The 22,788-nt window shown below is 41.3% G+C and overlaps 1 protein-coding gene across 3 annotated transcripts; it reads right to left on the bottom strand.

Moving 5' to 3' along the window:
* Positions 1-5,066: 5,066 nt before the first annotated feature.
* Positions 5,067-20,890, bottom strand: LOC138078886 (natural resistance-associated macrophage protein 2-like). Of its 3 annotated transcripts, XM_068971645.1 has the most exons (16): positions 20,808-20,890; positions 18,778-18,929; positions 17,958-18,077; positions 17,423-17,542; positions 15,876-15,982; positions 14,539-14,609; positions 14,364-14,431; positions 13,135-13,290; positions 12,316-12,474; positions 11,557-11,643; positions 10,527-10,646; positions 10,225-10,374; positions 9,615-9,688; positions 8,599-8,752; positions 6,597-6,652; positions 5,067-5,189 (listed from the first exon to the last, which is right to left on the bottom strand). In XM_068971645.1, the coding sequence occupies exons 1-16, from the start codon at positions 20,878-20,880 to the stop codon at positions 5,183-5,185; spliced, it is 1,674 nt and encodes a 557-aa protein (XP_068827746.1). In that variant the 5' UTR covers positions 20,881-20,890; the 3' UTR covers positions 5,067-5,182. The 3 variants fall into 3 exon arrangements, with proteins under 3 accessions (XP_068827746.1, XP_068827747.1, XP_068827748.1); XM_068971646.1 differs by lacking the exon at positions 5,067-5,189 and having other exon boundaries at positions 6,261-6,652; positions 18,778-18,926; positions 20,808-20,880; XM_068971647.1 differs by lacking the exon at positions 5,067-5,189 and having other exon boundaries at positions 6,261-6,652; positions 18,778-18,914; positions 20,808-20,880.
* Positions 20,891-22,788: the final 1,898 nt, after the last annotated feature.

Below are 22,788 nucleotides of genomic sequence, written 5' to 3'. Positions count from 1 at the left end.
GTTACCTAATCTGTAATTTAGAGGCTGATTTTTTGTTATAAGAATTAAATGAGACCATGTGAATAGGCAGGATGCTGAATGCACACAACAGATTCACAGTATGCAACCACGCTAAGTCACTTCAGCCGTGTCTGACTCTGACCCTATGGACTAGTACAGTACAGTGGAAAAGGCACTGGGGCTGGGATCAGGCTCCAACTCTGCCACTTCCTGTGATCTTGAGCAAGTCATGTATCCTGGAGCCTTATCCTACTCATTTGTAAAACTGGAAAAAATGGTACATTTGAAAATGCCAAGGACATTAATAAGCTATCACATTTTGTGTGTGTGTGTGTGTGTGTGTCTGTGCTCAGGCATGTCTGACTCTTTGTGACTAAGGACTATAGCCCACCAGGCTCTTCTGTCCATGAGATTTTTCCAGGCAATACTAGAATAGGCTGCCATTTCCAACTGTAGGGGATTTTCCCCAATCCAGGGATCGAACCCGCAATTCTTGTCTCTCCTGCACTGACAGGAAGATTCTTTACTGCGCCACCTGGGAAACCTATCTCATTTAGGTCTTCGATATTTTTTTAGACATTAAAAATGCCCATTAGAGGATTGTGATGACTGTAAGATGAGACAAAATGGAGCCCATGATAAACACTATCCTCAACTAGCAAGCTAGGAATTACTGAAACACACTGGCCTTAGGGCAGAATAACAGCACTTCACCTTTCACACACATTTTAGGGTCTTATGACTTAAGGTCATAATAACCAAGAGCAATTATCAGATACCGGACAATTCACTGCAGCCTATTCTCAAGTGAGCTAAGGTGGTGGGGTGGGCTTGTAGTAAGCAAGGGCTGCATTTTTAGTCCTATGATCTCCAGATTGTATCACTGCATGACTTAGTAGAGAAAACTCCTTCATTGGATAAGTTTGTGGTATTGCTCAGGGACACTGAGAAATGGGGCTAAATGGCAGAGGAATTGGCTAAACCTTTCAAGGGCACAGGGGTATGGAAATGAATAAACTATCAATTCTTAGCTATTGCTGGTCCTGCCCATTTTATACAGCTACCAGAAAAAGCATTCAGGTACTTTTGAAAATTTAGAACAGGCCAAATAAAATTAGCCTATCAATTGGCAACTTCTGACCTAAAATGTACTGTAGCACTCATCAGAGCATCAGGAAAAGTATCTCTGATATGGTGCTGTTCTGGGTGCTGCTAGACACCAAAGCTTGGTATCTTAAAGTGTATACTATATATTGATAGGATGCTTGGTAATGATAACATGGGCTCTGGAATTAAGCTAGTCAGGTTCAAATGCCAACTGCCCACTTACTGGTGATATGTTGTTTTAATTTTTGGTCCTTCAGTTGCCTTATCTATATCCTTTTGTTATACGAATTACATGAGATCATGTGAGTGCTTGGGCTTCCTAGGTGGTGCAGTGGCAAAGAATCCTCCTGCCAGTGCAGGAGGTGCAAGAGACTTGAGTCTGATCCCTGGGTCTGGAAGATCCCTGGAGAAGGGCATGGCAACCCGCTTCAGTATTCCTGCCTGGAAAATCTCATGGACAGAGGAGCCTGGGGGAATATAGCCCATGGGGTCACAAAGAGTCAGACACGACTGAGGCCCCCGACCCCGAACACACACACACACAAACGTGAGTGCTTAGACACCCAACTAGCATGCATTGGTCATTTTTAACGTTCCCAAGTTAAGGTGTCTAAAGAAGGTGGCAGATCTGGACTCACTGGTCCTGTCCATGGAAGGAACAGAAAGCGCTGCAGAGGGCAGAGCTAAGGGAAATGTCTCAAATCAGGACCTTCTAAGTGTTATGCATCTTATTTTAGTTCTGAAATTAAACCCAAATAAGGAGTTCCCTGGTGGCTTAGTGGTTACGATTCCAGACTTTCACTGCCACGGGCCCAAGTGCAATCCCTGGTCAGGAAGCTAAGATTCCGTAAGCCACATGGCATATTAAAAAAAAAAAGAAAGAAGGGAGGAAGGACAAATGTAGAACAAAACTCTGAGATAATTTCTGTGGTGTAACTTACAGTATTCAATTCCTGTCAGACAGACAGGGGAACAGAGGGTAACAGAGAAAGGGAAAATGAAGCTCTGGTGACACTCCTGGGACAAATTAAGTGCTGGCTTAGCTTTTCCTGCCGTGTGTTTGGTGAAGAGCCTAGTAGTTTACTGTGTCTGAGCTTGGTCTTTGTATTTATATCTGGTGTGCCAACATGCTTTCTTATCTAAGCTAAACAATTTTCATTTCTCTTTTCAAATACACATACTTTTTATTGGCAGCACATACAGAACATAAAAGCCTGCCTCAATGGTGAAACAAGACTACAGACAGAAAAATATTCAGCTTAGAGCAGAGAAAAGCAAAATAACCATTTTTTTCAACTTTAAATATGGTAACGATGTAATCTTTAGCAACAGCAAAACTAACTAAATCAGTAGTAGAAATTAGTGTTTGGTGTCGACAATTCAAGTCTTCTCGGAACTAAATGTATGTTGAGGCTTGAACGCTGTAAATTTGAACCTCGAGGGTCTGCTCCCACATAGATTTTTTTTCAATATTAAATGCTACAGAAATACATGATCCCAAGCCAGGTAAATTTGAGAATGCAGAATCACAGATTGAGAGGAACACTGGACATGAAGGGCTGAGTATAAACACGAAGAGCTGACTACAGGTTACAGGCCGATTTTTTTTTATTCCACAGAGGGTCAGCATCCCTGGATATCCAGATGTAAACTGTATTTCTCTAACCCTTATAAAGAGAAAAATCACGAACAATGTGGGTCTAATATGTTCTCCAGGGGATAGCTGATGTTTCAGTATTTCAAACTTGTTGAGACCCAGTAACAGAGTATTTTCAAGGTTAAAAAAATACCCAGGAAACCAAATTGAAAAAAGAAAAAAAAACTTTTAAATTACAAACTAAGTGTACATATTGTTAAATGTCACCAAAAGCTCATTTTAACAACTCCCCAAACCACTAACAGGACCTCACAGGAGCCAAACTGCAGCTCTTCCCCATCTCTGTTAATTCCCAGTACGCTGTGGCAGCAGTTATTTTATTCCACACAGACTGCATATGCTGGTGCTGGAAGATTTCAATTTTAAATGTTTACTGTAGCCAAAGTACTGGCTGAACAGAAAGTACACTTTACATGTGAGAGCATCTGATGGAATATAGCATGGGAGTGTTAACACGGTAAAATACTACACATATAGTGATATAAACTGCAGCTTAACTGGGAAGAAATTTTCCATCATTGCAAGTCATATATATAACTTTTAAAAGAAAACTAGCAGCTTTTACCTGGGTTTTGAAACATCTGTAAATCTGAGACTGACCGGACCTACCCAGACTCTGGAGAAAAGTAAATGTTAGTGTGCTGTCTTTACAAAGAACTTTGTCAACATGGCCCTCACCTACTGAGGCCAGACGAGAACTTAAGATGTCAGTCCCCAGTTATTTTCAGAGTGCCCTTGTAACCAGTTTAGGGAATGATATTAGGGAAAGAAAGGGATGTGAGGAATAATGGCTAGGGAATTTTCCTCTCATGATTCCGTGTTATGTCACTGGAGGGGTTGAGGTAAAGGTATGGTCAGTGGAACACATCAATTTACCCTTAGTTAGTGAGTTACTGTTAGTCAGTCATACCCAACTCTGCGACCCCAAGGACTGTAGCCTGCCAGGCTCCTCTAACAATGGGATTCTCCAGGCAAGAATACTGGAGTAGGTTGCCATTCCTTTCTCCAGGAGATCTTCCCAACCCTGAGATCAAACCTGGGTCTCCTGCACTGCAGATAGATTTTTTACCATCTGAGCCATCAGAGAAGCCCCCAGTTTACCCTTAAGGAGATATAAAACAGTCCATTCAGTCTGTGCTTTTGACTATGTAAAAAGTATTGGAAACAATGCCTTTAGGGGCTCAGGCGAACAGAGAACGTCAATCAACAGGAATTACACCAAAAATGAAAAGTCCTTCAGTTGCATTCCCATTACTGTTCTCACCAAGTCAGTGGCTACAAAAGACCTGGTTATTTATCTCCACCAGACAGTGTGACTTGGTTTGAGATAATCACATGGTCTCAGGCTCCACAAGTGAAAATGTCAGAAGTGGCTGAAGAGCAGCAGCTCCATGCTGAAGGGACCCATTTCCTCTGACTCCAGAGCTCCACCATCTGGTCTCAAAGTTTTTCCCTCTGAGGGAATGGCTGAAGAGAGGTAGCCCAGTGCAACCTTGCAGAGAGAACTTGGCAACCAGTGACACCAAAGCACTCGCTGAGAGGGAGTGGGCTTTCCAATGCTTACAGCCAGAGCTCCTGAGATTGCCTGGCAAGTCGTCTTGGGCATGCTTCAGAAAAACATGACGATTCTGGTAGAAGGTGTTTTTTAGGAATAAAACAGATGGCTCCTTTTCTTTTTCTCCTCACTCCAATGTCTCTTGAGAACATCAGTTCATAAATGCTGCCATCTTTTTCTATCACTACCCTCCTAGGGGAGGAAGGGGGAGGTTTCCCAACTCTAGTGTTCAAGAAGAAATACCATCAGGAGAACTCTGTGCTAATATGAGAATTATTAGAATCAGGACTCCAGAGAAAATTTTGATAAACTCTTTAATCTTTGCAGAAAATTGTTCAAGTGATTTTCTAACAGATTAGTTACCATCACCTACAAGTGAGTTTTACCATCTGTCCATATATCATCTTTTTTATGCTTTCTTGTCCCTCTTAACTGCCACTGAGAAATTTAAATTTAAAATAAATTAAAAGAATCTTGAACCTGATGGGGTAGATTATCTCATGATTTTATATTAATATGGATCAAGCCACCCTAGTTGAGATTTAATCTTTTATAATTAAAAGTTTATTATTTTATAATTAAAATAATCCAGAGGACTGCTGCTGCCAGTACCCTAGTCCCTGCAGTGAGCCACTGCTGACCCACGCCTCTAGAGGAGACCCTCCAACACTAGTAGATTTCAACACTAAGCTTGCACAATGGCTTTGAAACCAAGAGTAGTAGATTTTGAGGAATCCTGAAACAAACTCTTTACAACAATCAAAGTTGTAGTCACGTTGGAGTATGGAGAGAGAGCAACGTGGAACAATCGCTTCTCGTATCCTTCAATGGCACTGACACCTCCGTCCATCGGAGAGATAGGTTCATAAACTTGTTGAAAAATGAGAACAGGTTTAAGGTTTTCTAAGTGGAAGAACATTCCAGTGTGACACTTTTCAAATATATTATTGTTCACATTTCTAAGTTCATTGCCCATATGTAGCAGTCAAAAATCTTTGCTAACCTTTTATGCAATAAACACTTTACTGAGCACTTAACATATCTCAGGCACTACTTAATTAAATTAAATTGAAAATAAAATCAGATTTTATTATAATTTAAATAAATTAAATTAAATTTAAAATAAAATTGAAATTAAAAGACACTTGCTCCTTGGAAGAAAAGCTATGACAAACCTAGACAGCATATTAAAAACTAGAGACATTACTTTGCCAACAAAGGTCCATATAGTCAAAGCTAGGGTTTTTCCAGTAGTTATTATGGATGTGAGACCATAAAGAGAACCAAGCACTGAAGGATTGATGCTTTTGAACTGTGGTGTTGGAGAAGACTCTTGAGAGTCCCTTGGACTGCAAAGAAATCAAACCACTCAATCCTAAAGGAAATCAGCCCTGAATATTTATTGGAAGGACTGATGCTGAAGCTGAAACTCTAATACTTTGGCCACCTGATGTGAAGAGCTGACTCATTGGAAAAGACCTTGATGCTGGGAAAGATTGAAGGCAGGACGAGAAGGGATGAGATGGTTGGATGGCATCACCACCTCAATGGACATGAGCTTGAGTAAGCTCCAGGAGTTGGTGATGGACAAGGAAACCTGGCATGCTGCAGTCCATGGGGTTGTGAAGAGTTGGACACAACCGAGCAACTGAACTGAACTGAACTAAGACACTACTTTAGGTTTTGGGAGTATAGCTATGAACAACACAAACTGCTTTCCCTTGATTCTACTAAAGGAGATAAGACATTAAACAGATGTAAAGAAAAAACAATTATTCAAAGGGTATGCATAAGCAAAGTATTTCTCAGCCTTTTAAATGCACTGTCATTTGATAAATTAAACTTGCACACATATTCTGTACTTTGTATTATAAAAAATTTATTGAATTATCTAAATATGTTTTTTTAACATATAGTCAGTCTTTCTCACAATCTTACATAGAGGATTATGCCTCAAAAAAATAAAAGAAGCTGGCCCTTGGGCAGCAAAAGAGTTCAGTGTTGTTTGAGAGAAGCAGATGTCAAGTTGTCAAGGATCCTACCTAATCCAGTTCCCAGGTTAGAGTTCAGAAAGAAAAATAATGCCATCTTTCAAACATATGCAACAGTCTTTTCCAACAAACAGTTGAGTCCTAAATGCAGTCTGTGCAACACATACGTCTGGCTATGTTCACACAGCAAACCATAGAAACACTGTCTGAGGGTACCTGCAGACAGTGTTTACTTAGTGTAGCCATGGATAGCATCTTCGGTCAGCAGGACTTCAGAGATGCTTACCATGTGTGTCCAGAGTCCAGGAAGGACATGCCCAGTGCAATGAAACACTGCCAACCCTGAAAGAGAAAATACAGTCATCATTCACCAAACTCTGTGGAGAGCCCTTACCCCCTGCACCGCCCACATTATGCTGCTCAGATGCAAACTTCTTTGTTGTACTACTTTCGATACTCAGTTCCCTTTGTTCCTACTGCGTTGTGTGTGCTTCTTTTATCTGTTTGGGAGAGGTCCAAGAATACCACCTTCTTTCAGGCTTATCACATTCCTTACACCATGGGGAATGACTGCCTAACAAAATCGCGATAGTCTCCTGATTAAACAGTAGTACTTCACTCTAGAATGAGTGCTCGGCCTTAAAAGTAGGTCTTCAACAATTTCTATAGCGTCAGGCTGACCGAGAACAATTCAGCACACCTGCATGAAGGAAAGATCCCCTTAACTTCTACAGCATTTGTGTATGTGTGTCTGTCTGTCTGTCTGTCTGTCTGGGACTTTGAAGTGAAAGCTCGAAATCATAACTACTATACCACCAGGGAATGCCTTGCTGCGAATTTTTAAAACAATTTCTGTCAAGACCATACTCAGTTACTTGGGTTTCCTTGGAGTAAGTCCCTATATTACAGGCTCATCATAATCTTAGTGTGCCCATGGTTCACTCAGGAGGAAAAAAGAAGAGATATATCTACTTAAGTCATAATTTTTCAATATTTACTAAAATGTTTTCCCAATCAACTACCTACCCTGTGGCAGATACTGGCACAGGAACTACTGCTGCTAAGTCGCTTCAGTCGTGTCCAACCCTGTGCAACCCCACAGAAGGCAGCCCACCAGGCTCCCCCGTCCCTGGGATTCTCCAGGCAAGAACACTGGAGTGGGTTGCCATTTCCTTAGCCAATGCATGAAAGTGAAAAGTGAAAGGGAAGTCGCTCAGTCATGTCCGACTCTTACCAAACCCATGGACTGCAGCCCACCAGGCTCCTCCATCCATGGGATTCTCCAGGCAAGAACACTGGAGTGGGTTGCCATTTCCTTCTCCAATGCATGAAAGTAAAAAGTGAAAGTGAAGTCGTTCAGTTGTGTCCGACTCTTACCGAACCCATGAACTGCAGCCCACCAGGCTCCTCCGTCCATGGGATTTTCCAGGCAAGAGTACTGGAGTGGGGTGCCATTGCCTTCTCCAGGCATGGGAACCAGGTCAGTGTTAGAAAGATGAGCAGGGGGTTTCCACCCTCCAGCCTTGCCATTCTCTGTAGTAGATACATTATAAATTCTGCTGTCCCTAATCCTGAATCCTGTGTTTTTTAGAGAAACCTGTGTAGAACAGGGAGGTGGATGTGTTATAGCTATCACTGCCTTTCACTGATATAAGTAACATTATAGATCTGGAAAATAGAGAAAGAATATATCCATAATCCCACCATCCTAAGGCATCTACTCTTACCATTTTTACATAATTTACTCTAGACTTTTGATAATTTTTTGATTATCTAGGTATACATCATTCTGCATTCCTTTTTTACAGAGCTATGTTTTATAACCATCATTTTTAATAATTCTAGAATAATTCAGAGAGAATATCTCTATTTACTAATTTCAACATTGGACAGCTATTAAGTAGTAGAGCTGGGCAGGGCTGTGAATACACATGTGCTGCCCTCCAAAGATCTGAAATCACACGACACAGCTCCCTTCTCCAACCCCATCTTTTATCACTCTCTACTTTCTACACGGCTGATCTTCTTTGAGTTTTTCAAACATACTACACTCTCTTGTTAGGAAGTATTAGGAATGGAAATCAGATGGAATGACAGAAAAATGACACCACTTAGGAACCAAGGGAGAATTTATGGCTAAAAATATTCTTTAGTCACAGCTGGTTTAACGATTTCATGTAAATTGTGTCAATAATCTGAAGATAGATAGCTATGTGCTCTTCTGGGTCCTTTCTCTTCTGAGAGTTAGCCCCCCCTTGACCACCCCTACCCCTTCCAACTGGACTTACCAAGTAAAACACAAAGCTCAGATAAGCTACGCTGACCACTGCAGCCACCACATACAATATCATATGCCCTACATCCTGGACATAAACCACGACAAAGTACATGTTGATGGAACAGATGATGAGGACCACGATACCGCCCACGATCCTCAAGCCTCTGTGAAAAGAATCAGCACAGTTATCGGTGGAATAGCCCACCCTGGCCACAGATGGAAAAAGACACTGTATCTCCTTAGGCAGGAGTAAGCAGCATTTCAAAATAAACTTAAAAGTAGATCTTATGTCCCAGCTTAGGCTAAAAGGGTCAAAGTTACCCAGTGTTAGGGAGAAAGAAAGGCTTCCCTTGTGGTTCAGTCAGCTAAGAATCTTCCTGCAGCGCAGGAGACCTGGGCTCGATCCCCGGGTCACGAAGATCCCATGGAGAAGGGAATGGCTACCCACTCCAGTATTCTTGCCTGGAGAAGAACCCCATGGTCACAAACTACAATGGGTCACAAAGAATCAGACACTACTGAGTGGCGCACACATACACACACACACACAGAAAGAGGAAAAATAACACTATCAAATAATCCCTATTATTTAATTCCCTAAAAATGGAACAAGCCCTAAAACTGCAAAAAGTCTTGAGTCCCTAGAGATGAAACAAGTCATTTCAAATACGCATGTCCTTTAAAGATGTATAGAAAAGGTATTAGAACAAAAAATGTGCTTTCCCTCCTTTGTTACATACACAATCTCTATCTTCATTTTTTTTTAGCTTTTTAAAAATTGAAGTCGAGTTGATATACAATGTTGTGCTTATTTGGTTTTAATTTTTGGCCATTCTCTGTGGTATGTGAGACCTTAGTTTCAGGGAAGTCCCCAATAGTCTATTCTAAGTCATAGATTGAAGGGGCAGCTCTAGCAATCACTTCTTAAAGCATATAGCTCCCCTATAACTGATTTTCTGACTGGCCTGTTTGATGGAGATACCCTTCCCCCCCTACATCTTTGGGAACTAAAAGAAACACACTCACAGTCCATTGGCAAATTCGCTCATGACTGGTTGCAAGCTCGTATATGTTAGGATGGGTATGAGAGCAAAGGGAAGCTAGAAAAGAGAAAACGAAGGTCAGACAAGGCTATGGAGGGTTCCTGTAAAACCCCAGAGAGCAGCACTCTTAGCAAAACAGAACCACAAACCCTGCCTCACCTACTCTGTGAGAAATTATTCCTGTCATCACAACATGCTGGAGGTTATGTGGAAATCTGTAACATGAACCTAGCATCAATTATGCTCATAGTGTCTTAACAGAATTTGTATCTGCTGAATTTTCTTAACCGCTATAAAACCAAGGAGTGTCTTATACATTATTTAATGTTTGCTTGGATTAGCAAACAATAACATTGTGTTCTTTGTGTAATTACAGCTTATAATTCCCATTCAACAGGCTTAGAAAAAAAAAAAAAGTCATTTCTAAAAGCCTTTGAGATGCCAGAGATTTCATATGCATTCACCATAGACCAAGACTGTGCCTCTTTCTTCCTCTGAATTTTCCCCACACCCACACTAGGCTTGGTACCTAAGGGCAATGCAGAATGCCTCCTGACTCAACGGGATGTGAGTTTCCCCAGCTCCCTTCTCACTTGTAAGCTCTGAAGAACATTCAGGATGTCATTCAACCCTGTTAGATGCTCTACGTCTTGGAAGACGGCCACAAGCAGAGCGGGGATGATGGCAATACAGCGGGTAAGAATCACTCGGGCAAAGCGTGACCACTTTAGGTTCAGGAATCCCTGGAAGAAAACAGAAACAGGATGAATGTCTGGAAGAGGAAACAGAAAAAGGTCTGGGGAGGTTTGGGAAGACCTTAGAGGCACAGAATTAAGAAGGGACAAAAGGGCAATGTCCTCTTCCTCTCGTCTATCCCAGTCACAGCAGCACGTACCTCCATGACAAACTGGCCGGAATAGGTTCCTGTCATGGTGGAGCTCTGCCCCGCAGCCAGGATCCCCACCGCCCAGATGTAGAGAGCGGCAGGCCCGAAGTAACAGCCCAGCACAACACCCTGGAGAGGCAAGGGAGAGAGGTCACCTGAGACAGCACCCCAAACATATCCTTGATGTCACCTCTCCCCACTCCTGGCTACGCACCCACCTCTTCCAAGCAATGTGCTGGCACTGTCCCAGGAGCCAGACTCGGGTCCTGACCTCATTCTAGAGGCTTTCAACCTACCTTCTGCTGGATGGGCCCCCATTCCTCCTCAGCCTAGTCCCTTCTCTTCTATAGGCTCCTAAAGCCTTTATCCTCAACTTATATGTTAACTATTAAAAAAAAGTCTACAATACATTTCCCAAATTATATTCCTTAATACAGTATTCTGGAAGATGGTGATAGAAATGGAGAGAAAACGCAAATCAATTCTGGAGATGCCACATACTATTTATTCTACTCTTGGAGGTTCACAATGTAACTGGCATAAAAGGGACAGAGAGGCCCCAGTAAAGACCACTTTTCCTTGAACTTTCCTGGTAGTCCAGTGGTTCAGACGTCATGCTCCGAATGCAGGGGGCATGGCACGATCCCTGGTCAGGGAACTAGATCCCACATGCCACACAGCATGGCCTAAATAAATAAATAAAGTCTCCAGGCACAAGGCTGAGGGGTTGGGGAGGAGAACAAATATAAAAACAAAAGACCACTTTACTAAGAACACTTTCTTTAATGCCCATTAATGCCTATAACACAAAATGCTATCAACACAAGTTTAAGAATCACGGATACAGTTCATCTTTTCAGCTGATCTTATATTTCCTTCCATAATCCAAAAGGCTTGTCTGGCATGGGACCTCTGAATAACAACACTCAACAATCCAGAGAAGATACGCTGAGCTCTTAAGTGAACCCTCAGAAAAGACCAGATACTATGCTAAGAATCTTGATTCAGGGACAAAGATCAGAAATCTGAACAGGTTTACCCCTTTGTAGATGTCCACAGCCAGTGTTGAGTTATCGTCTGGGAAAAGGTGAGTATGGGGACTGCTGCTGTTTTTACAGACCGCAACCTGGAACCAAAGTAGTTTAGGAACGACTTTTAATTTTGAGGTCAGGACTCAGATTAAGAAGACCTCTCCTACAGCTCACACACAGGTCATCTGAGAGACAGATGCCGAAGGCAAGAAATTAGACATGGGTTCTGATGAGAGCAGAGACTGGCCGCAAACATAAGAGGACACCCAGAAGAGGGAGCCCTTAGTCAAAGCAGAGACGGGCGTCAGAGGTCCTATGACAGGAAACAAAGGAGTCATCCAAACCAGACTGGCAATCAGGAGTCAAGAGGACAGAGAGTTCAAAGTGACAAAACAGCCTGTCTAGCCACAGATTCTGTTTTCTGTGTGTTGATTCCTCCCAACCTGTCATCACCAGTAGGACTGGCAGGCAGCCAGTTGGTAAACAGGAAGGGAAAGGGGATGAGAAAGAGCCAACAGACGTGAAGCCACTAACAGCAAGAGGCATCCTCTGTCCGAGGAAAACTCCCTTCCCAGTCAAAAGCTGGGAAGGATGGGCTGAGCTGCACCACAGCCCCAGAGTGTAAACCACGACTGGAGCAATGATTTAGTGGGCAGCACTGAGATCTATTTCCCCTGAGCTCTAAGTCACTGTCATGTTTTTCTGGCCCAATCAGCTTTTCTCTTTATCCTCGCATTCACTACTACCCAGGTCCCTGGCTTACTTACCACCTGCTGGTTGCTTTTCTCAAAAAATGCTTCGGCAAACACCGAGATGACACACGTGTTGATGATAAAGGAAACAAAGAGAGCGATGCAGGAATCAATGAAGAAGTACTTATTGGCTTCTCGAACTTCCTGCCTTTTGGCTCGGTCTATATGTCTGGACTAGAGAGGTAACAGCAACAGTCATTTTTTCAAAACTGCTGGAACAAGTTACTTGCAATATTCCATGAGTATGGAGTCCACTGAAAGTCCTCAATGGCAAACAACTGATCACATGAAATGTGTGAGATTCCACTTACATCCTGGTTCACTGAGTAAGAAGTCATGACCCTGTGATGATATCACACACCCCCAAATTGGAAAAAGTGACCAAGTGACTTCTGAGACCTCAGTTACTGGCTGGAAGAACCGCTGACCTACGAAAACAACCTGATTTCAGACCTAAGCGGGAGACAACCTTCATGGCAAAAGTCTCTGAAATCTCCCAGCTAATGATTGTGTTGGACTGACTGGTAAAAGCCAGGTTGGACTTTTTTTCCCTGACCACTAGGAGGCCATTCAGGCTTCTGAGATTTAAAGTTGGGAAACATGGTCCACCTTCAGCATTTTTAGGAGGGACTTTAGTCTCTTCTCTATGAGGTCTGTTATCTCTGGTCACCTTTGTGGTGAAAACAGAGTCCAACTGTGTGGAGGCCAACTGTGGAAAAACACCGTGCTCCTTCAGAGTTCTAACAGTCGTAAACTGAGTGTGTGTCCCTTGCAATTAAAGGAAAAGGTCCCATGAACTACGCAGGCCACTGAGATAAGAATGGTTTTGCTCACCTTGACTAAGGCAGAATGCAGGTATATGTTGTGTGGCATGACGATGGCGCCCACAATGGCCACAGCCTGCGTGATCTGTGGGGTACGACAGTCTGAACAGGATGGCAGGAACATGCCTTTGAGGACCTGGGTCTGGCTGGGTTTCACTGTAACATACTACACACAAACAGAACAGCTATTAGCCTTTATTGGAACATGAGACTAGCGAGTAACACAGTACTAGAGACACTGCATCTTTACTCCTTAATCCCCTTCATCAACAACTACATAGGAAATGAGGAACACAGAACCACCCAAAAAAAACCAAGCAGCACAGTTCAGAGAATTTAGGACTAGAGTGTCCAGACATTTCGTATTGTATTTGATATAAACAAAATAGATGTGTACAGAATGCAATTAATATTCTAAAGCAATAAAACAGCTGCTAAGGGCCTTTTTGATATTAGTGCCACAATAACTCCTGTCAGACACACCTTAGAATACAGTCAATTCTTGATTACCCACACTAACCATGCTTCTGTGCTCACCATGTATATAAAAATCACTTATGCTTGCCACTAGCATCTGCTGAGACTCACTCAAAAACTCTTCTCATACACACTTTTTTCCTGGTTCAGCATTTCCCTTGGAAGCCTTAGACCAAGGTATATCATCTCCTCAGAGCAGATATATTGTTAAAAGCTTATTAGCTAGGGCAATAAAGAGAAGTCAGTTTATAATGATTGGACATAGAAAGGTGCTGGGTTTCACTTCACTACATATAATGGTAGAGTTAGTTTTAACCCAGTGGAGTGTTGGCGCTGGGGCACAAACCAGGAAATAGGCCCTGTATCCCCTATAGTTCATTGCTACAAGGAATTGCTACAGAGATAGTCCAAGCTGCAATTACTGTCAACCAGGATGAGCAAAAACAAAATCCGTTTAGGTAACAGCCAAGAATAACCCTGCAACCCCTTTCCTAACCCTCTCCAAGGCTGCTCAGTTATTGGCATGGCCAACCAGGGAGATTAGTTTCGAAAGTTCCAGAAATTCTAATCAATTGAACTAAGAGTCCCTGCAGGCCTTCCTTGGACACTAGTCTTTGCTACAATTCATTCCTTTAAAATTGGCATAAGGTTGAATTTGGCTTTTTGTTAAAAGCTACTGTCTCTTATAATAAAAGAACAAAAATCTTGTTTTAAAAAGCTAATTAAAAAAAATAAAGTTAATGAATAGCCTGTAATACTCACCTCATAGCCAAATGTGAGGGCCATAACAGTGAAGATAAAACCAAAAAATGCTTCTAGCTTTCGCAAACCTGAAGGGGAAAATGTAGCAGTGAGTCCACAGAAGGCAGATTTCCCCGTAAATCACATGATGGAAAGCAGCTCCTCTGACTGACCCCTCCATTCCCATGCGCCTTACCATAGCTGTCCAAAAAGAGAAATGCAAGTGTATCTGCAATGGTGATGAGAACTCCACCCCATAGTGGAATCCTAGGTCAGAGAGGAAAAACAGATTTAAGGGAAGAAAAGAAACATTGAGAATGACACTTTTCCCAACAGTTCTCCAGACATCTGACACTTGCAGGAGCAAGGACTTGGGAAAATGGACCCATGGTAAGCAGGCCAGGCCCCGGATAGTTCAGGATCACAGCACTAAATGAAACCATGTGTTGTTGCTGTTCAGTCATCGTGCTCAACTCTTTGAGATCCCATGGACTGCAGCATGCCAGGCTTCCCTGTGCCTCACCATCTCATCTCCCAGAGTTTGCCCAAGTTCATGCCTATTCAATCAGTGATGCCATCCAACCATCTCGTCCTCTGTCGCCCTCTTCTCCTTCTGCCATAAACCTTTCCCAGCATCAGGGTCTTTTACCAATGAGTCTAGCTATTCACATCAGGTGGCCAAAGTATTAGAGCTCAGCCTCACCATCAGTCTTTCCAATGAGTCTTCAGGGTTGATTTCCTTAAGATTGACTGGTTTGATCTCCTTGCTGTCTAAGGGACTCAAGAGTCTTCTCCAGCACCATAGTTCAAAAGCAGCAATTCTTAGGCGCTCAGCCTTCTTTTTGGTCCAGCTCTCATATCCGTACATGACTACTGGAAAGACCATAGCCTTGACTATAAGGACCTCTGTCACTAATGTCTTTCTTTTTTAACACACTGTCTAGGTTTGTCAAAATGAAACAATACATTCATTCAAACTTTGTCTTGTATTTCAGACATTCAGGACACAAAACTGAAAAGCACTGGTCTTATCTCTCAATGACCTCACTTGGGATAAACTGACATACAAATTAATTATAATACACACTGCCACATACTGGATAACACAGGTATGTATTACCCAACATGAGAACATGAAAGATTTAGAGCCTACATCTGCCAGGAGAAAGGAAGGTAGTTTCAGAAAGGTTCTACAGAAAAAAAAATACTTGAGTGAATCTTGGACACTGAAAATGACTTGTGTTTTTCTTTTTATGTTGTTGCTTAGTCTCTAAGTCGTGTGCAACTCTTTTTCAATTCCATGGACTGTAGTCCGCCAGGCTCCTCTATCCATAGGACATCCCAAGCAAGAATACTGGAGTGGGGTGCAGCTTCCCTCGGCAGGAAACCTTCCCAATCGAGGGATCAAACTTGTACCTACTGCTTCACAAGTAGATTCTTTACCACTAAGCCGCCTGGGAAGGACTTTTGTTTTGATACTTGTTTTGAAATCTCACAAAACATTGATTACTTTCTAAAAGAAAAACCTCTCACCTTCCTGCAGACAGGAGATTGATGGCAATAGCTGAGCCAATAACTTCTTGCATATCTACGCCAATGATAGCCAACTCCACCATCAGCCACAGAAGGATTCGTGGAACCTAAACACCAAACAGCAGAAAGATATGGTTCTAATTAATCATTTCTAAGAACTTCCCCCATAGTTTAGAATTCACATTTTGGCAGTGATCCATAAAGAGTCCTTTATTAAACCTTAGGTCTAGAGATGAAGGACCAGAACTCAGCTTTTGCCCCTTGATGGAGGGAAAGGGCCAGGCTGCTCTTTGTGGCAGAGCCTGTGAGTCAGGGTCAGGGCAGCAGCTGATGCCAATTTCTTCTCCTTCTGTTTCACTTGACAGAAAAATGGAATTTCCATTCATTATTTCCACTTAATTTTTTTTGCCTAAAAACAATCCTAAAATTCTTAGGGGGAAATGAGGATGTTAAAACGGTCAAAATATTGTTCAGGAGAGAACAGAAATACTATAGAAAAAAATCTATCCCGACCATGGCTGAAGAAACAAAACAAACATGAAAAGGCTGGAGTCATCCTTAGTGTAATAATGCATAAGCAAGTCAAAAAGACAGGCATGCTAAAGTGACTCAGGGCAAAGTGGTGGAACTGGGTGTCCAATAACAAAATCTGGAAGATAATCTCATCAAATAATTAAACAGAAAGAAATTTAGTAGGGCCAGCTCACTGAGGCAGGGGGCGGTGGGGGGACCACTTCCATGTACCTACTACTGAAAAAATAGTCACAAAAAAACAACAGCTGAGATACATGAAGAAAGAGAAGCTAAACAAACTATAAATTACCAAGGTTTTTCTTTTTTTTTTTTGAGATGCATATAAAAACAAACAAAAGGCAGGTAAAGATACTCTCTCACAGCCAGAAAAGAAGATTAAACTAAGAAAAAACTGGAGGTAGATACTTATCTAAAGATCAAGTCAGTTTAAAGCTATCTTCCAGACCCTGCGTCTATCCATTCCTGACTTAAGCAAGAACAAGAAAGACCTAAATATCCAGAAAGAAATTATGGAGGACAGTGTAAACTCCAGGGTCAAGGTAAAATGAAAAAGCATCATTAACAAATTCCAAGATCCTGCCAAAAATGCCCTAGTAAAAGAAAAAAACTCACTTCAGATTGACAGCAAAGACAAACAAAAAAGAAAATATGAATAATGCAAAGTAATGGAGTAACATGGATGAATGAAAAAGAAGCTTTAGAGAACACCCCCATCCCTTTGTGGACTGGGCCCTGCTTGGTGCCAAAAGGCATAGTAAAAGGTAAGTGTTTACTCACACAGAAATGTCTAAGGAAACTTTCTGGTAAATGTGAGTCTCATGCTAGATTTTGAAGGAGTACAGAAACATGGTTTAGCAGCAAGAGAAGCTAGAGTTCCCTTGGGACTGCCAGTCCTCAGGGACACAGATCCCCTCTTCCTCCACTATTTCTGTATGGGGGCGGGGGGAGGCAGGGGGACAGCACAGGTTGCCAGACACACAGTTACCTATGAGTAACAGACAAACGCAGCTCACCCTAGGATACTGACGGTAACACACTTCAGCAAGATGAAGCCCGGTGACCACTCCCAGCCTAGCTGCAAGCGTTTGGAGCAGGACCCCAACAATGGTGGCCAACAGAAGAACCCACAGCAGCTAGAGAAGAACAAAATGAGACAACTGAAAGTTTTGGTTTGGTTGTTTGGCAATGGGAACGGGAAACAGTACGCTCAGGAAAGCGCCCCGTTCAGGGATCAAATGACCTGAGTTCTCTATCACATTCTGCACAGAACTTGCTAGGTCACCTTGCACCTTTCTGAGTCTTAGTTTTTCCCATTTGCTGTTTCACTTTTGTTCAAGGAAACTACCTGGGTAAAATAAAATTAAAAACCAACTACATGACAAAATAAAATTTAAAAACAGATGGAAAGGTACTTTTCACCTAAGTGTCAGAGCCAATGAAGTATCAGCATGTAGCTACCAAGGCTGATATCCAGCAGGCAGAGCAGAGGAAAAGGCTGTGGTGCGCTGTGTGTGTTTCAAAAGGAAAGGGGGAGGACTCTATGTTCACCTTAAATCCAGCCAGTGCTCCAGACTGCAAATCACACTCAATGTTTCCGGGATCCACAACGCTCATAAGAAGTCCTGGTCCTGTGAAGACCCAGAGTTTACGAAAGCTAAAACAAGAGTACTGTACGAGAGAGGAAAACAAAGCAAAATGATTATCACCTTCCGGGGAGAATGGATACACATGCATATGTACAGCTGACTCCCTCTGCTGCCACCTGAAACTATCACAACATTGTTAATTGACTATAGTCCAATACAGAATAAAAAGTTAAAAAATAATAATAATAAAGTGTCTCTTGGAGAAAAAAAATTATCACCTCCAAACTGCTGATCTAATTTATTATTTTATCACATAAAAAGCAACCATATCAGTTTATAAACAAAGGATTTTCGAAGTTGGACATAGGTGTGTCCAAGTTTAACTGCCATCTTATCCATTGCTTATCAATAAGCTGGTCAACTCTCTGTCCAAATAAGAGTCCAACCCTTCTCTTACTTGCCCTTTCCAACAGCCTTTCATTCTAAAACCCCAGCAAGAATATCAGTACTATGCAAATGGGACAAAAGGCACCGTAAAAAAGGGAACCTGAAATTCATTGTTTCGGGATCAAACAATACTCACTAGTACAACTTGGCAACTGTTTTTCAAGGACCTTAGTTTCCTTAACAGTTTCTGTTTACTCTGACTACAAAAATTCAGCCTTCAGAGATTGTCTGCCAGAACTGACTCTGAGGTTGTTGATTTTGAGTTGTCCAGCAGACTTTGAATTCATAGGTTTTCCCTAGACAATAATGCTTTACTCCAAGGACCTGTCACTAACCTTCTCCTCAGGAACAGCATGATTCTCATCCAGGTAGGTGGTGAAGGGCTCCTCTGAGAGGCCCCCGGAGGACTGAGGAACTGAGGAATTACTGTAGGCAGGGTTGAGGGCACCAAGACTGGCAGAGTCCCCATGGCCTACAAAAGCATCTTCTGAATTAACAGATTTGAGACGAAATGAGTTAAAATTAACAAAAGACTCTAATATTAATAATCATCTTAGAAATACTGAAATTAAATCTTTTAATACCTAAACACGTAAGACTGACCTGACTCTATCTCAATTTACTTTATTTTTATTTATATTGTTAATAAATTAAGTTTTGAATAGGCAATACATTCACATGGCTGAAAATTTGAGAAGTACAAAAATGGTTATGGTGATAAAGCTCCCTCTCAGCCCTCTTCTCCGGTCACTCAGCTCTACATCAGTTTTCGACATTAACCTCACAAATGGTTTCCCCTTACTTTCACACTTCTATTATCATTTGCCAATTTTTAGAATCATTTCATTTTCTTCTAAAATCACTGATGTCTAGGGCTCAATATATAACATCCCCAAACTAGCCTCATTGATAAATTAAAATCTTAACTTTTAGAAGGAAATAGTCAAGCTAATGAGACAATCCCCTCTCCAACCTCCATCCATTATTTGGTAGGATTTACTCAAAGGATCATCCTTGGACATTATATTTCCATCAGACTTCCCCCAAAATTGGTAACTTGAAAAATCCTGCCACATTTCAGGCTAAAATCTGAAGCTGCAAGGAAACCACCAAACAGGAACCCTTTGCCATTTGACTAAGACCTGCAGTGAAGAGCTTGGGGAGGAGGGCAGTCTCACCCTCGTGACAGGAGGGCTCATCGCAGACTAATCATCAGTGTTTCCCTTCCTCCTGCATTTTGCTGCTAATTTTAAATGCAGGGAGACGGAGGGTCTGGGAGTAAAGGGCTAACCAACAAGAAAGTTAGGAAACTCAGTGTGTGTAGCCATCAAATGGTTATTTTTAACCACAAAGCTCTAATCTCAGGGTTACCAAGATACCTTTGCAGTTATCTTTCTATAGGGAACTGACCCACTTTACCTTAAGTGTTACTGAACTGAGGAGGAAATTTACAGAAAAGGAATGGAAATTCTAAAGGAGAAATTTAGAATCAGGAAGGATTAGTCAAAGCACAGTCTCATTAAATACTCTATAAGGAGCTAGTTCAGAATTTTCCTGCTGCATTCTCATCTGAAGCAGCCTAACCATCCTAGAGGTTTTTATGCCAGGCTGCAACTTAAGACTGCCTTTACAAGTACTCAAATTGTTAGTTGCTCAGTCGTGTCCGACTTTCTGTGACCCCATGGACTATAGCCTGCCAGACTCCTCTGCCCATGGAATTCTCCAAGCAAGAATACTGGAGTGGGCTGCATTTCCTTCTCCAGGGGATCTTCCCAACCCAGGGATCAAACCCAGGTCTCCCATACTGCAGGCAGATTATTTACCATCTGAGCCAACAGGGAAGCCCTAGGTAAGCACTACTGCTGTAAGAAATCAGACTTAAAGCTAATCTCAGCTCATCTCAGAACTGGACATAAGTTATGAAGGAGGTCTCTGTGGTTATAAATCCATTTCATTTACAGCCTAAGGCACCAGGTGGTGACCCCTGAATGGAGCAGGTCTCCATGATATTGTTGGCTGGGGGACAATGGTGCTTTAATCCGACTCCTGCAACCCCATGGACTATAGCCCGCCAGGCTCCTCTGTCCATGGATTTCCCAGGCAAGAATACTAGAGTGGGTTGCCATTTCCTTCTCCAGGGCATCTTCCTAACCCAGGAATTGAACCTGGGTCTCCTGCATTGCAGGTAGTCTCCTGCACTGCAGGCGGATTCTTTACCAACTGAGCTACAGGAAAGTCCTGGGGGACAGGAAATGCAGACAATTTTTGATGGAACAGAGGACAAGAAGGACAATATGGTAAACTGTTACTGGCTTAAGCCGAATTCCAAATAAAAATGAGTCAATAGCACAAAGCAATCAATTACCATCTGCAACAGGTATCTGAACAGAAGGTGCAGGACCCAATACTATGGAGGATACCTGAGTGTCTGAATTCATAGAATAGGATTCTGGAAAGGAGAGAAGAGAGGGAGAGGAATTAGTAAGAACAAATAAAAACAAGTTCAAAACAAGCATTCTGTGCCTCTGTATGACTGAACCCTTACTATATGAAATGAATAATTGTTCTACTGAATTAGATAACCTTGAAAATAATCGCAGTTTTCAGAATATGATTAAGAGGTGTTTAATAGAAAAAAATGTAAAAATTTTAATCATGCTTTTGGTGGCAAGAATTCAAAACCAAACTGAAGTAAAAAGTATTTCTGGGAAGTGGGTTTTAATCAGCCTCCACAGAGAGGCCTGCAGGCAATCACTCAATCTCTGCCTTTGCCTCCAGATTAATCCAAATATTTAAAAGACTGACTTCCCCTCATTTTGATGGGTTTTTAAGGATAGAATCTATACCTCTTTTTGATCCAACAAACAACTCAAGTGAGCTCAAGTTTCAATTTTCTCAGAAGCCAGTGGTGAGGGTAGAAGTGTGTGTGTGGGGGGGTATCTTCTGGAATGTAAGACATAGCACCTCATGCTAATTTAGAAAACATAGGAACTCCCTTGCCAAAAAATTAATTAAATAAATAAATAAAATAGAAGTGTCCAGAAGTGTTAAGGGCAGTTATTTTTAAAAGAACATTATTATTAATATTGTTATTATTATCAAAAGTTTCTCATTTCTGACCTACTCATGAGGAATCAATTCAATTATTACAGATTATTTTTATTGTGATGACTGATATCCTGTTTCAGAAGGCACAGAAGTCTTCAATACAATTGAGGAAAATTCCTATTCACGACAGGCCTTGAAAGTTTATCTTTAAAAAGTAAACAATTGAGACAGTAGTGTGCTTTTTCTCCAAGCACGAAGTGTGAAAAGGTGCCTGTAAAATAATTTTAAACAAAAGTATCTCAAGACAAAATTTTTAATAAATTAAAATTTAAATAAATTTTTACTATTAGTATTCTAAATGATTAATCTCATAATTACTTACAGAGTTAATAAACACACAGTAAGTCTGATCTTTTCTGTGAAATCTCTGTCCAAGAGAGAAAATGGATTCTAGATTCCAACTTCTTTTTTTTTGCTGCACCATGCAGCTTGTAGGATCTTAGTTCCAAAAACAAGGATGGAACCCCAGCCTGACAGCGAAAGCACCAAATCTTAATCACTAGGCCAACAGGGAACTCCCTAGACTCCAACTTTCTCATTAGAACATTGAGTCAGGTTTCACCAAATTATATGCGAGTCCATTATTTGTTTTTATACCTTATTCAAGATACCACACTGTATTTAACTGCCTTGAGCAGCTTCAGCTTCATGCAACAAATCTTAGCAAACAGTCTTTTCATTTTTATTCTATTACAAATATTTTCTAATTTTCCTTGCAAGGCTTCTCAGGTATACCTATCATTTAAAAGTAGACATTTAATTTCCAAATACATGGGATTTTGTTTAAAGTATCTTTAATATTAATTTGTAATTTTGATACTAATTTCTCATTTAAATGCTTTTTTCTCTGCAATCACTTCCTCTGTTTTTTTCAGTCTAACTTTACTGAGACTTTCAAAGGCTAAGTTGAAGATTTCTCTTGGTAAATGTCACATTGCATTTGAAAATATGTGGGTTATTTGCAACTATCTTTCAATATTGATTTCTAACATGATTCCACAGTGATAAAAGAATAGACTCTGTATGATTTTAATATCTTTAGATCATGAAATTTTTGCACATTGTTTTATGTTCCTGGATATGTTCCAGTGTCTCCTAGTTTACAGTCTATGGGAGCTTGAATAGAATTTGTATCCTACTGTTGTGTGAAAATTATATAAATCTTGATTATCTTAAATTGCTTTTACAGTGCTTTTCAGGTCTACTGTATCTTTCTACTTTTCTGTATATTCATTCTA

The sequence above is a fragment of the Capricornis sumatraensis genome, chromosome 4 (genome assembly GCF_032405125.1).
Source record: "Capricornis sumatraensis isolate serow.1 chromosome 4, serow.2, whole genome shotgun sequence".
Taxonomy (NCBI): Eukaryota; Metazoa; Chordata; class Mammalia; order Artiodactyla; family Bovidae; genus Capricornis; species Capricornis sumatraensis.
Note: the sequence above shows the minus strand (reverse complement) of the source record. Positions and strands in the feature narration are given on the sequence as shown.

What these genes read in the sequence shown, in the direction of transcription:
- LOC138078886 (XM_068971645.1), bottom strand. Translation starts at nt 20,880, where the DNA reads ATGAATTCAGACACTCAGGTATCCTCCATAGTATTGGGTCCTGCACCT. An exon ending in GAGCACTGGCTGGATTTAAG is followed by an intron (nt 17,543 to 17,957) that starts GTGAACATAGAG and finishes GTTCTTCTCTAG; the next exon opens with CTGCTGTGGGTTCTTCTGTT. An exon ending in AGCGAATTTGCCAATGGACT is followed by an intron (nt 8,753 to 9,614) that starts GTGAGTGTGTTT and finishes TTCTTTTCACAG; the next exon opens with AGGCTTGAGGATCGTGGGCG.